Consider the following 14,455-nt stretch of genomic DNA (forward strand, 5'->3'; position numbering starts at 1 on the left):
TGTCAACCAGTTCATAATTTTGTAACCACTTGGCATTACTGTTATGAGATGAGGCAAGATTTGAAGTTTGGAAACTATACATTTTTGAGGACATTACAAGGTTTATTGTCTAAGTGTACACAATATCCAGCAGTGTCATTGCTGCAGTTAGTGAATCATGAAATTCTTGCACCAGGTATGAACAAGGAGTAGCTCTGGCTTGTACCCCCATGAAGAAACAACCATGCCTGCAGAGCTGGGAGCTTCTGCTTTATCAAGCATTGGACCCATTAATAGTGACAAGTAATGTAAGTCCAACGTGACTCAAGATCTCACTCAATCTCCTTTACACTGGCCAAAAAACACACTTACACCCACTTATATCGGGCTTTTGTGTGTAATGTGAATGTATATGTACTAGCAGGTCAATTGCCCCTGCAATAGGCCTGGCCGATAAAACAATAGTAATATGTATCGGTGATAGACATGTCATCGATAGCAAAAAAAAAACAATTTGATAAAATGTTAGATAGTTTAATGTGGTTGCATTACATGCAAACCAATGGAAAACCTATAAGAATATGCCCCGACTCATAAACACCTCGTCATATATCTTGATAATTTCGTGAGCTACAAGTGACACATGAGACAAATCCCACGTTTGCTCTCTCCAGAAATTGCACCTTGGGAAAATACAAATTGGGATAAAGTCATTGCACTGCTTGAAGTCTATTTGTTGTGTGTATGGGGTCTACTGGGAGCATTGCTGGTTGTACAGTCTAACAGCAGCAGGAAGGAAGGACCTGCGATATTGCTCCTTCGCACACGTAGGGAAGTCTGCAGTGTAGAGCTGTCCAACTCACAGTCTCGTGCCCTCACATACTGTGGTTGGATGGTGAGGTAGTCCAGAATCCAGGATGACAGGTGGTGGTAAACCCCTGGCTGCTCCAGCCTGTCCCTCAGAAGCACAGGCTATATGGTATTGAAAGCACTGGAGAAATAAAAAAACATGACTCTCACAGTGCTCTTAGGCTTTTCCAGGCGAGAGAGAGCCACTGTCTTCATTTGGTGTGATGTCAGTGCTACCAGCCTGTAGCTGCTAAGGTCCTTTGGTCCTTTGCAGATAAACACTGCATGAGTAATGCAAAAAAAACCCACAAATGTTCCTGCCATCAAACTTGCTTCACTGTTGTCGTATGCACCATTCAACAACCAACAACCATGGAAATCTATCTGATGTGACTTAGGTACAAATGTTCACTGATGAGGTAATGTTTAAAAATAAATATACATAAAAATAGTTCACAGGATGCAAATTAAGCTTTGAAACATTACAACCATCAAAATGTGGCCCCATTACAGGGTAGTTGCATTGTATTAAAGTTTGTTTTTATGAACACAGTTCACAGCCAAGGCAGACCATTTCAGCCTCTTTCCAGCCAGTGTGGGTCAAAACCACTGGCTCTGTATTTATTAGATCTGGGAAGATGAATAAAAAGCAATGTTCAAATCATGTAAAGGGGGGGTGCATGATAGCATGATATGGGCAGACTACAGAGGTACGCAATATAGACCTACAACATACAACATTTAATGTAGAACCATAATTTATTGTTGTTATTATTATTAGTTATTATTATTATTATTATTATAATTATTATATTGTTGTTCTATTTACATGAATGAATCTGAAAAAGAAACATGACTTCAGAGCAATTTAGACAACCCTGCAGAATTTTTCAGTGAGATCATTGCATTATTTAGATGATTTGTGCTGACTGTTCTGCAGTTGCAGATAGGGTGTCTCTATTAGAGAGACGTGTCCGTTAGCTAGAGCAGCTTCTCAGGCACACAAGCACTGCAGATAGTGTTAGCCCCGGGCCTGATAGCAGGCCTGCTAGCACTAGCTCAGTCTCGTCGGCAGCTGCTGTAGAGTTTGTCCCTGCTCGGTCGCGGCGTGGGAGAGGGCGCAGGAGCAAGTCACCGGTTGTGTGGCCTGGTCAGCAGTCTCCCCTCCCGACTGCTAACCAGTTTTCTGTCCTCGCTAGCCCAGTTGTAAGTTCTGCTGGCTCGCGTGCCTCCCCAGCCCCCACTGACGGGGCTAAACTCCACATGCTAGTGATAGGAGACTCCATTACCCGCAACGTTAAGCGTCGTCAGCCACTGTTTACTATTTACCTGGGGCCAGAGCTTCTGACATAGAGGCTAATCTTAGGGTGCTGGCATCACGCAGGGAGAAACAGGGAACCCAGGCACACAGCACCACAAGCTACAGCAACATTGTAATTCATGCTGGCGCCAACAATATTCCTCAGAAGCAGTCTGAGATCACAAAAGATAGCCTCGCCAGGCTGCTAGAAAGATGTGTCGTCATCGATTAATTGTCTTTGGTCCCTTACCCCAGCGGGGTAATGATGAGACGTACAGTAGGCTTACAGCTATGAACCGCTGGCTGGTGCGTCACTGTAGGGAGCAGGGATACAGGTTCGTGGATAACTGGCCCTCTTTCTGGGGTTGCCCCCACCTGCTGGGAGCAGACAACCTTCATCCTACTGGAGTCGGTGCTGCTGTTTTGTCTAGCAATATAGACAGGTGTTTGAAGCAGGTTTGACACAAGGGATGTAGCACTCGGCAGGTCGCAGGTGACTAGAGAGCCTGCTAGTGATACAGTCAGTGCTGGTGTGGAGTCCACTAGCCTAGTTAACATGGTTAGTCAGGGACATAGTGCAGAGTACCAGACTGACACCCTAGTTTACAAAATTGAGACCGTCACCTTCCCTCACCACTCTTTAATTGATTAATGCTCTAAATGTGTAAATCACAATAATTTAATCTTGATCTCCAGCTCTGACAGTGGGGAAGTGTCTCAGCAAGCACCTTACAGTCCCACATAATAATAAAATACAAAAGCTAATCACAACGGCATCCCGTCATCCCTACCTGCATAGGCAGCCAAATCTTACTACTAAAAGGTACCTTGTTCCAATTCCTAAATTATCCACCACAAGCTCCACTGAATGGCCTGTCACTGGAAACTGCAGCTCTAATGAGCTTAAAACCCTCAAATGTGGCTTCATTAATATTAGAACACTGTCAACCAAAGCCTTACTGATTAATAATTTGATTACTGACCATAAGCTGGACATGATTGGCTTATGTGAAACATGGCTGAAACCTAATACTTTTCTGCCATTAAATGAAGCCTCCCCTCCTGATTATAACTATGCCCATGTTGCTCGGGCCTCTAAACAGGGGGGAGGTGTTGCTCTAATCTACAAATCTATTGTTGAGCTGAATCTCAGGAATGGGTCTCAACTACACTTCCCAGAGTGCACCAGCAGCAGCAAACTGGCTTCTGGTTACTTGATCACTCATTGTCACTGATTTGGAGCACCTGTGAAGACATGGACGATCTCAGTCATTCAGACAAACAAACTTCAGAGAGAAGAAGCTCCAAGTTCACTCAAAGGTTCAGTCCAAAGACGCCAATGGTCGGTGAAATGTTTTATTTACTTTCATGGTGTTTGAAATGCTGCTTAATATGTTCAAGTTTATGTTAACTGCTGTGTAGATTGGTTAAGGAACACATTGCAGCATTGACTTCATTGATTTTGTGTTAAATGAGTTTGTGCTAAAATAATATATCATTTTGAGTTTGGAAAATTATAAGTATAAGATACGAAAGGATAATACAAAGTTAAAAATGTTAAAATTCTGTTAAATGTTAACTTTACTAAAAATTTGGGAAATTCATGAAATTAGATTTTTCTTTATTCCATTTAAAAGGCTTAAGTGGTTAATTATTCAAAATGTTTAATTGAATGTTTAAATTCATTTGAAATGTTTAATTAAATGTTTGGATTCATTTAAAATGTTTAATTAAATGTTTGGATTCATTTAAAATGTTTAATTAAATGTTTGGATTCATTTAAAATGTTTAATTAAATGTTTGGATTCATTTAAAATGTTAAATTAAATGTTTGAATTCATTTAAAATGTTTGAATTCATTTAAAATGTTTAAATGTTTGAATTCATCTAAAATTCATTAAAAATGTTTAATTAAAATGTTAACTTTTGTTTCTCTGTCTTTAAAGGTTTACAACCTAATTTACTGAACAGACCAATCAATTGGCAAAGCCAAAAGGAAAATAAAAGTGATTGAGTCAGAAATTTGAGTTGTCCATGATATTAAATTTACTTCTTTTGAGGCTCTGGTGTTAAAACCATCTTCATCAAGTACTAATGGCCTTGTCCAGGGAACTGGCTTTCACCTGGTGGTAATCTACAGACCTCCAGGGCCTTACTCCCAATTCCTAGAAGAATTCTGTGAATTTATTGCAGATCTTGTGACTCGTTCAGATAAGATCCTAATTATTGGGGATTTCAATATCCACTTAAATAAGCTTCTGACCCTCTAAGTAAAGCTTTTTTGGGACTGCTCGATATTTCTAGCTTTATTCAGCTTGTTCATGAACCTACTCATTCTAGTGGTAACACTCTGGATTTGACCCTTTCCCATGGATTAGATGTGTCAGTCCTGAATGTTGCTTCTGTCTCCTCTGCTGTGTCGGACCACTCTCTTATTACATTTGAAGCATCATTAGCCTGTCCCTGTATCAATGACACAAATGTTTTTACCTCTCGTCATATCAGCCCGGCAATCATAGCGGCACTCAGTGATAAATCGCCTGGGGTCCTGGCCCCTTTTGCGATTGTGACAAAACCTGTGGAAAAATTCACTAATGAAGTTAACTCGGTACTCGTTTCTCTCCTCGATTCTGTAGCACCGGTCTCTACCAAGACAAGACGACCAAAGAAATCTTCTCCCTGGTTTACTGATGAAACCCGAGATCTCAAGCAGGCCTGCAGGAAAATGGAACGTGCATGGCAAAAATCTAAATTAGACGTTTTTTATCTTGCATGGCGCGATAGTGTACTTAATCACAAGCGTGCTCTTAATGCTACTAGAACAGCATATTTCTCCGGCCTAATAAACAATAATTAACACAACCCTAGATTTCTCTTCGACACTGTGGCTAAACCTACTCAGAAACCACAGTCTGTGAGCTGTACATCCTTTAATGCAAATGATTTCTTAGATTTCTTTTGCAAAAAAATGATGAGATTAGAGCCAAAATTAATTCATCATCTCTGGCTTCCTCGTCAAAGTTGATTTATAAAACAGCCTTTCTGCTGATTCTCAGTTAGTATCAGCTCTTAACACTTTTGAAAATATCTCCCTTGAGATATTGTCTAAAATTGTTTCATCCTCAAAACCAACTACCTGCATCCTGGACCCCCTTCTGGCAAAACTGTTTAAGGATCTATGGCCAGCACTGGGACCTACAATGTTAAATATTGTTAACTTATCACTCATGACTGGTGTTGTCCCTGCTAGTTTTAAGTTTGCTGTGGTTAAGCCTCTACTTAAGAAACCACACCTCGACCCAGGATCTCTAAATAATTATAGACCAGTAGACAAACCTTCCCTTCTTCTCTAAAATCTTAGAAAGAGTTGTGTCCTAGCAACTTTCAGGCTACCTACTTAATAATAATCTCCTGAAACCTTTTCAATCGGCTTTCAGAGCCGGTCACTCCACTGAAATTGCCCTTACTAAACTGGTAAATGACATCCTACTTATTTTAGACTCAAACTCTACCTCAGTGCTTCTGTTACTGGATCTCAGCGCTGCATTTGATACCATACTGTAGATCATGGCATATTGTTAGACCGACTTGAAAGTCAATTTGGCATCTCTGGCCTGGCTCTAGCTTGGCTAAAATCTTACCTGTCCGAAAGAACACAATGTGTTTCTTACAATAGTACTACATCAATATTTACTGATGTGAAGTATGGAGTTCCCTAGGGCTCTGTTCTGGGCCCTTTGCTCTTCTCTTTATGTATTTCACCTCTCTGCGAAATTTTTCGGAGTTATGGAATACATTTCCACTGCTATGCGGACGACACTCAGCTGTATGTGCCCATAAAAGCTGATGATAAATCTCAAATCACGAAATTGGAGACCTGCCTGTGTGCAGTGAAGAAATGGATGTCAGAAAACTTCCTGCTCCTAAATTCGGATAAAACTGAGATGCTGGTCATTGCCCCCACTCAACAGAGACACGACTTTGATCACGTAACTGAAACTCTCGACAATTGTTATTTCTCAAAGTTCAACTGTTAAGAATTTAGGTGTTACTTTTGATTCTACCCTCTCTTTTGATCAGCACATCAAAGAAATTACCAAGATCGCTTTTTACCACCTGCGCAATATAGCTAAAATTAGGTCCTTCCTGTCCACGGCTGACAGAGATCCTGATTCATGCCTTTGTTTTGTCTAGGCTGGATTTGCAGTGCCTTATTTTCAGGTCTTCCGTGTGAGACCACTAAAAGTCTTCAGGTGGTTCAAAATGCTGCAGCTAGAGTCTTAACACGTACAAGAAAATGTGATCATATTACACCAATCCTAGCCTCACTGCACTGGCTCCCAATACATATAAGATCAGACTTTAAGGTTCTGCTGATGACATACAAAACTGTACACGGCCTTGCACCGTCGTACATGTCAGATCTTATTCCGTATACTCCAACTTGTGCATTATGCTCTCAAAATTCATGGCTCCTGGTGGTTCCCAGGGTTATGAAGAAGTCAGCTGGCTGCCGGGCTTTCTCCTATCGGGCCCCCTTTCTCTGGAATAACCTCCCAGCTGACATCAGACAATCTAGCTCTATTGACGCCTTTAAATCTAAACTCAAATCTGTCGGATCTGGATTGTCACACCCTGAGCTCTGCTGGATCATTGCTCTCCTTTGTTTCACTATCTCCTTATATCTGTATTCCTGTAAATTGTGATGCCTCTTCACTCTGATCTCTCTATCTATTACTAATTATCCTGTGTGGCCTGCCCTCTTCCAGGTCACCACGGTGGACAGGAGGTTGTGTGGCTCGGGCACCACTTGGCGATGCCTCGTCCTGCTCAGTTGTCTCCTGCATCCACATACTTTACATATATTATAATTTGTATCACATATTCTGTCAATGCAACTTGTAAACTGTGATTTGTTGTTCTTTTCTGTACATGTGACATATATTGCATGTCTGTCTGTCCTGGGAGAGGGATCCCTCCTCTGTGGCTCTTCCTGAGGTTTCTTCCATTGTCTTTTTTTTTTCCCTGTTAAAAGGGTCTTTTTTTTCCAACAACATGGCAAGTTTTTCCTCACTCGAATCGAGGGTCTAAGGACAGAGGATGTCGTTCACTGTACAGACTGTAAAGCCCATTGAGGCAATGTGATTGTGATTTTGGGCTATATAAATACGATTTGATTTGATTTAGTCAATGATTAATTAAATGTCACTCTTACGGCTTCCATGCTTCTCCAATTCAACACTGCTTGCCACTTACTTACTTTCTGACATTTTCAACTGATCTCTCTGTTGTTGATGCACGTCTCTAAATGAAACACACTTAATTGAAACCAGACAGAAACAAAATAAAACTCAGAAACCTCCTTGCTCGTATTTTCACTGTTCTAACAATCACCAAGTCTAATACAGCCGAAATTAACCCATATGACGGCATTAGGTGTATCAAGAGAAATCTATCTGCTCTATACAGGAGTCTGCTGGCAATTTGGCAGCTGTTTCTGAGTAAAGAAAAATGACTACTTTGTCCCGGTGCCTGGCCTGAATAGTTAGCTAAAAGTGTGTTTGAAATAGTTAGGTAAAAAGCAAAAGATACATAGGGCTGACAAACTGGTAGCCTACCCACCAGTGGGTCTCTGCTATCTGGTTCAGAGTTGGGTTCAAGAGATGCATTTTCATCTTCGCGGACAGCTTTGGCTCTTTGCCAGAGAGCCGAGCTTTGAAAAATGTTGGAATGGCAGACACATTTTTTTTCCCCTTCGTAATTTCTCTGTTATCCTTTTCTCCTTTAACTTTATATTGTATGTTTCTGCTAATGTAGTCTACAACCAGTCTTGGCTTTTTCCAATTCCCATGGTCATCTGACTCAACGTCATCATCACGATACAGACATAGCCAGCAAACCAATTAGAATTTTTTCTTTTTTGCAAATAAAGTCATTTTGCGTTCATTTATTTACATTTCATCACATATTCCCACACTCAGTTAATGAATTTTATTTAATTCAAAACCAAAAGCAAACACAGGATTAGGCCACAGTTGATGGGGTTTTGGAGGCCCCCTGGCACCATCCACATCGGCCCAGTGGTTAATCCGTGCTTGGGGGGCTCTAACTTCCTGTTGCCACTAGGTGGCACATGACTGTGTGACTTAATATTGGCATTTAGATGCCTTGTAGATGGCCTGGACCAAGACAGATTGCACAATGTATATTCGAGTTACAACTATTTCCTGTTTTACGGTGACGCATCAAATTTTCATTGCCCATCACATCCTAAGATGAACGCTCAATAGCTTTGCAATTTAGCATCATAAAGGTCTTTAGATTACACTCACCAAGTTTTAGGTTAATCAAATTATTCCCCTACTAAAAGTTAGTTAAGATATGGGATATGTGAATTTCCAAAATTCAGACAACATTCAAAATGGTGACTTCCTGTGCACCGTAGCGTGTCAACCCAAGAGACACTTTGGTACATCTGGATGTGTTACATATGCTTACCAATTTTCATACTTGTAAGTTAATAGGCTGCAAACGTATTAAAGGTAAAATTTTGTAGTGGCCACTACTGAGCCAGTTTGCCACACCCGTGCCCAAGACCCATATCAGATGTAAATTTACATAGAGTTTAACAAGTTTGCAAACTTTCTTGAGTTTCTGAACATGTTTAGCCCCCCAGACAAAAAAGGGAAATTAAGGTCCCCTGCGTTCAGTGCTTGGGCTCTGAAAATTCTAATGTGCCTATGCCTATTAAGCTGACAAGTAAATAAATCTCTGCATCTGGGATTTGGCTTACTAACACAGCCTGAGTGTGTCCTGTACAGGCTGTTCAGTGGCGTCTGAAGGTAGCTTGGCAACAGGAACATCAACCTGGATCTGCTCTGTGTCCATTGTTTCCTATCTTTCTCTTGTGAGGTTGTTAAATACTCTTTTGACCAAAGTCAAGTATCTCTTCTGCAACAGATTCTAATGCTACAGTCTGCCACACTCTAAACTCTGTAAGTGAATGGCTAATAATCACCTTCCTTTAGCTTGACAACCAAGAAAAAAGGACAATCACAATGACAATGGGCAGGCCAACATACACACAGTGTGGTAGAAGAACTGCATTGATTATGAGCACACTTTTAGCCTACTTTTATGCAAAAAGAGGTACACGCATTTGTTCTTTATCATACTGTAAATTTGTATCACAGAAAGCTTCTCCAAATGAAAGTTGAGCTGTTATGGTAAATTTACTATGACTGAATCACAGTCAGCCCTTACATGTTTTATCTGTAAAATGTAATAATACACTACATATTGACTAACCTTAGCTTTGAAGGCCATGAGTTTAAGGATCATCTCCACAGTGAATAGCACAGTGAAAATCACATTCAGCATGTCAGACAGGTGAGTAACATGGTCTGACTGGTTGCAGTGCTGAGTGGAAAAGAGGCACAGATTGAGAGTTACATAAATTCAAAATGAGACAGGGAGATGGTTCAGCCCTGATTCCAAAAAAGTTCCGACACTGTAAAACATGGGGAAGCAAAACAGAATGCAATCATTGGCAAACACATTATTTGCTGACACCGACTATACGAAGTGTTCCCAAGCCCATGTAGTAATATCCTTTCTTCTATCATGTGTTTCACAAATAGTGAACTTCACCCAATTTCTGAAATATTGAGCCTTTTGAGGACGAAATGTCATACCCAATCATAACTATCACCTATTACTGATGAACCTGTTAGCCTGGGGAATATTCCAATCACGTGTTTTTTGAGCATTCCACAACTTTCCCAGTCTTGTCGCAGCTCTCCCAACTTATTTGAAACATGTTGCTGGCATCAAACCAGAGCAAATATATATTTACAAAATTCAATGAAGTTGATTTAGTGAAACATGTAATATATTGTCGTTTTATTGTTTTCAATTGTGTATATGTCAAAAAGGGTTGGCAAATTATCACATCTTGTTACAGGAGCACAGTGGAGTTGTTAGCGCTGTCGCTTTCACCCCATGCTTGTGTGGATTTCCTCCAGGTGCTCTGGTTTCCCCCAATATCAAGACATGTATATTAGGTTCATTCTTCATCCCTATTGGTCCCTGGGTGGCGTACTGTGCCTGCCCATTGTTCTGTATCGTGGTAAATTATATTTTATAAGTGATTTTCAGTCAGTGATTAAAAAAGACAGGACAGCATGAAAACCCTATACTTACGGAAGGTTCTCTACTGTCTTACTCTATGAGCAACATGCTGAATATTTTGGCACATCACAATTTTTGTATCTGGCCACAAGACAGACAGATTGATAGACAGTGTGCTGTATGTATGTATCACATTTTGTATTCATACCTGCATTCCCAGGCACATGGTGTTGAGCATAATAAGGAGGAACATAAGGTACTCAAAGTAGCAGGAGGTGACGATGTACCACACCTGATACTGGTAGGGATTCTTGGGAATATAACATCGCAATGGACGGGCCTTAAGAGCATACTGCACACACTGGCGCTGAGGGAGATAAAAAGAAGATGCAAATGTAGTTGCAGGGTTTAGACAAAGTTAACATGATAAATCAGGATTTTGATCAACATGATGTATTTTTGATGCCTCTATCACTAACAAAGTATTTAAAGATTGGGACAGGACTTCAGTAAGAGCAAAGCATATCATTAAAACATGGATGCTTGACATGGCCTTTTATGATTCCAAATGTGAAACATAAATAAAAACACTTCTCTATATTGCTCAGAACAAACTGAACATTTTTCACTCACCTTTTCAAATTTTTTAATGAGGTACCATCTTGCAATGGGATCACAACAGCCGCAACGCCTGTCAACATGTTCACCCATGACTACTCAGTAGTGATTACTACATTATAATATGAGACCACACCCATCTTCAAACTTAACCTTAATTTTTTATCTCAACTACATGCCTATAAAGTGCATGACTGCATCTTACACGGTTGTGGTGCTATTCAATGACAAAAACACACACAAAGTGAAAACACAAAGTGAAAACAGCTGTTGCATTGTTAACCAAACATGAAAAAGGTCATATGGGGTCGCCCCAGTCGCTCAGTTGGTAGAGCGTGCACTCCATGTACAAAGGCTGTGTCCTTGCTGCAGCAGCCCAGTGTTCGAATGCTGTATGAGGCAGTGGTGGCCAAAAGGTTAGAGAAGCAAGCTTGTGACCGGAGGGTCATCGGTTCATAGATCTGGGTGGGGAAAGTGAAAGGCAGTGCTTGCCCCTCCCTCATTATCACCACTTTCGTGCCCATGAGCAAGGCCCTTAACCCCAACTGCTCCACTTGAGAAATGCAGTGGTGAGTAGATTGTGGTTGTACTGAGCAGCTTTCAGGTGTGAATGTGTAACTGTGTGAATGTGATCAGGGCATTCCTGTAAGTGAGATTTGCTCTCAGTGAACCCTCCCTGAATAAATAAAGGTTAAAAAAAAGTTAATTCCTCCCTCTCTCTATCACCTCATTTCCTGTCTCTCTTTGCCTCCTATGAATAAAGCCAAGACAAGGCCACACATATTGAAAAAAATTAAAAAGGTCATATTGTGTTACTGTCCCAAGCCTTTTCACAAAGTTTAAACTTGAATTACACTGGGAAATTGATAAGTCAAGACATCTGATACAAATTCTTACCATATCAATACTACAGCCCACATCCTGTACCTTAAATGTCCAGGTCACACAGATGATGTCCTCTCGAAATTGAATGCAAGTCATCACACCCTGGAGACCTTCGCACATCTGGATGACAGGTCGGAACAAAATATCCCCTTACAGTAAGCAGCTCTTCGTCTTCAGTTGGATGGAGACCCAGTGGCTCTTGTAATAGTAAGGCAAGGAGTGGATATACTTCGAGGGGCCCCTGTTTCCTTAAGGCAAGTTCTGCCTTCAGTTCTGATGAATTTCACATCAACTACGCTCTATCAGACAACACATAACGTGTTGTTTCCCATTAAAGAATATATATTCACTGATGTGGACTGCCACTGTCATCAATGCACCAGGTCACACCGCTTCATTTAACTGGCTAAGATCATAATCTCTTGATTTCACCTATCCGTCCTGTTCAATCTAGCCCATCAGGAGCATCAGCAGCAGTCAAGATTTGCCTTGGCTGGACACTGCAAGAACCAACAAGAGACATGACACCTCTCCCTTCTGTTGTCAAGTGCTTCAATTTCTCCATAGACTCTCAATTTAATTAACTGTACCAAAATTTGTGAATGCTTTGGAAATTGGCTGTATCCCCATCTCAATTAAACAGCAGCTATTCAGGTGGAGCAAAATAAAAAGGCAGCAAACTTTCTTGAATCAGCCACAGGTGGCTTCAAATGGCTTGAATCCAGCTGCATAAGCCTGCATTTTATTCAACAGCAATGGATTGTTTTGGAACATGATAAGTCAAACAGGGATGTAGGACTGATAAACAGGCAGGTGAGCTGGTAGAGACAAGAATGATCTCACTGGGATTCCGTGTAGGTGCAGGACACACAGATGAGCAGGTGAAGACAATGGAGATGATTGCTGAGCAGAGAGACACCGGAGGTATCTGCACATGAGCCAAGCAGATAATAGTGTCAACTAAGACTTGAAAAAGTCACACAGGAGAACAACAACACAAGATACTATACTTAGGTGAGCGCTGAGAGTCACTGGATAAAATGGAACATTCTGGCAACTGGAGTGGTGGAGAGATCAGGGTGATAAGCTGATAAATTACAGGTGCTCAGCTGTATCAGGAACCAGCAAGCCTCGCCCACGAGCACACACACACTTGGAAGGAGCAGGTGAGGGAAAAAGGACGGGGGGAAACAGGTAGGGAAAAACACAACAGGGAAACAAAAACAAGACAAAACAAAACTGTCATGGCACACAGTGTGAGAGTGTGTGAATGGAGAATGTTGGCCAGACCCCCGACCGAGAACCACTGGAGGATGTCCGCCGAACTGATGGTAAAACACTGGGGGATGTCAGCCGCCCAGTCGACGGAGAAACGCTGGAGGATGTCAGTCAGGTCACCAACTGGGAACCAGAGCTTGATGTGGTGTTGGCCGGGACCTCCAACGCCAAAACTGGAGTGGCATTGGCTGGGATCCCCGACGCAGGAACTTGAGTGGCGTCGGCCCAGACCCCCAACACCAGAACTGGGGTGCTGGGAGGGCTTGGATTTGGTGTGATGGGCAGCGTTGAAGATGAGCAGCTGGGCAGCAGCGAAGACAAATAGACCAGGGAGATGGATGTCAGGGAGTCTGGAGGTGGTTGGGAGCCTTGCTTTCTTGAGGGAGGCACCTTGTAGGCTAGGCGGGTCCCCTGAAAAGGAGACACTTGGGGCCTGTCGGAGGTGTTAACATTCTTGCGCCCGTCAGCTCAAGAAAAGTCTTTGGCTGGGGGTTAGCAGGCCCTGGAGCTAATGGGATGCTAGCTGGCTGGTGGCTAGCAGTCCCATCCACTGACAGGAGGTTAGCTACATGGCCCCAAACCGCTGTCCATCTCACACTCCACTTTCCCAACACTCATGATCGAGACCAAGAGATGGTTCAACTCCTTTGCTGGGGGCAGTTCACACCCCTTTACCAGTCACTGTAATACAGTATATCACACCCACCACTAGACAACTACCTGGCAAACCCAATCAGAATCACCTGGGTCCCCTCAATTCCAACTAGCTATCGGCCATGAAACTGCAGCAGTAGCTTTGGCCAAGCCCAGAAACCCTCACTGGAAAAATGTAGCATGCAGTTAGCCACCCCTCCCTTTAATTCACCCTCCTCCATCAACTCATCATCAACCGGTCTCCTCACATCATCCAGTCCTTCACCAGCCGGTGTCTCCTCATCCTTCAGCTTTCTATTTCTCCATGTACAAGAATCACATCTTGGTGGGAAAAAAGTTACAAATAAGCATGCTCATTCTGTCTTCTTTTTCTGCCTACCAAGTACCAAGTGCTACCAGGCTGGTCTATGGTGCCTCTTTCTTTGCATGTATGATGTTCAACACTATGTACTGTACAGTTACAGTCGCCTCATTTTCCGCTCCCATCCAACTGCCTTTCAGCTGCCAACCAACTGCACCCATTCATTCAATTGCAGGGTGTCACCATGAGATGGCGCTTCTCTCACAAAAAACATATACAGCATAGAAACTCTTTAAAGCTAAACCATACTTTTCTATCCCATTACATCTCAGTGGCAAATATTACACTTTTATCCCATTACATTTTTTTTTAAGCTATAGTTAGTTAATCAGTCATACACCAATCACAGCCTTGCTCACCACAAGGTGGTCCATTTAAATATGGCCCCCTCCTCACTCATT

The 14,455-nt window shown here is 42.0% G+C and overlaps 1 protein-coding gene across 1 annotated transcript in view; it reads right to left on the bottom strand.

The window, feature by feature from the left end:
* The window catches only part of LOC140997980 (dihydropyridine-sensitive L-type skeletal muscle calcium channel subunit alpha-1-like), a 238,979-nt gene that overhangs the window by 90,948 nt on the left and 133,576 nt on the right, over positions 1–14,455 (bottom strand). Inside the window, exons 26-27 of the mRNA XM_073468075.1 lie at positions 10,467–10,625; positions 9,437–9,547 (exon numbers count right to left, since the gene is read on the bottom strand). Of these exons, the coding sequence (XP_073324176.1) occupies positions 9,437–9,547; positions 10,467–10,625 (270 nt within the window). The remainder of the gene's footprint in view (positions 1–9,436; positions 9,548–10,466; positions 10,626–14,455) is intronic.

The sequence above is a fragment of the Pagrus major genome, chromosome 6 (genome assembly GCF_040436345.1).
Source record: "Pagrus major chromosome 6, Pma_NU_1.0".
NCBI classification, from domain to species: Eukaryota; Metazoa; Chordata; class Actinopteri; order Spariformes; family Sparidae; genus Pagrus; species Pagrus major.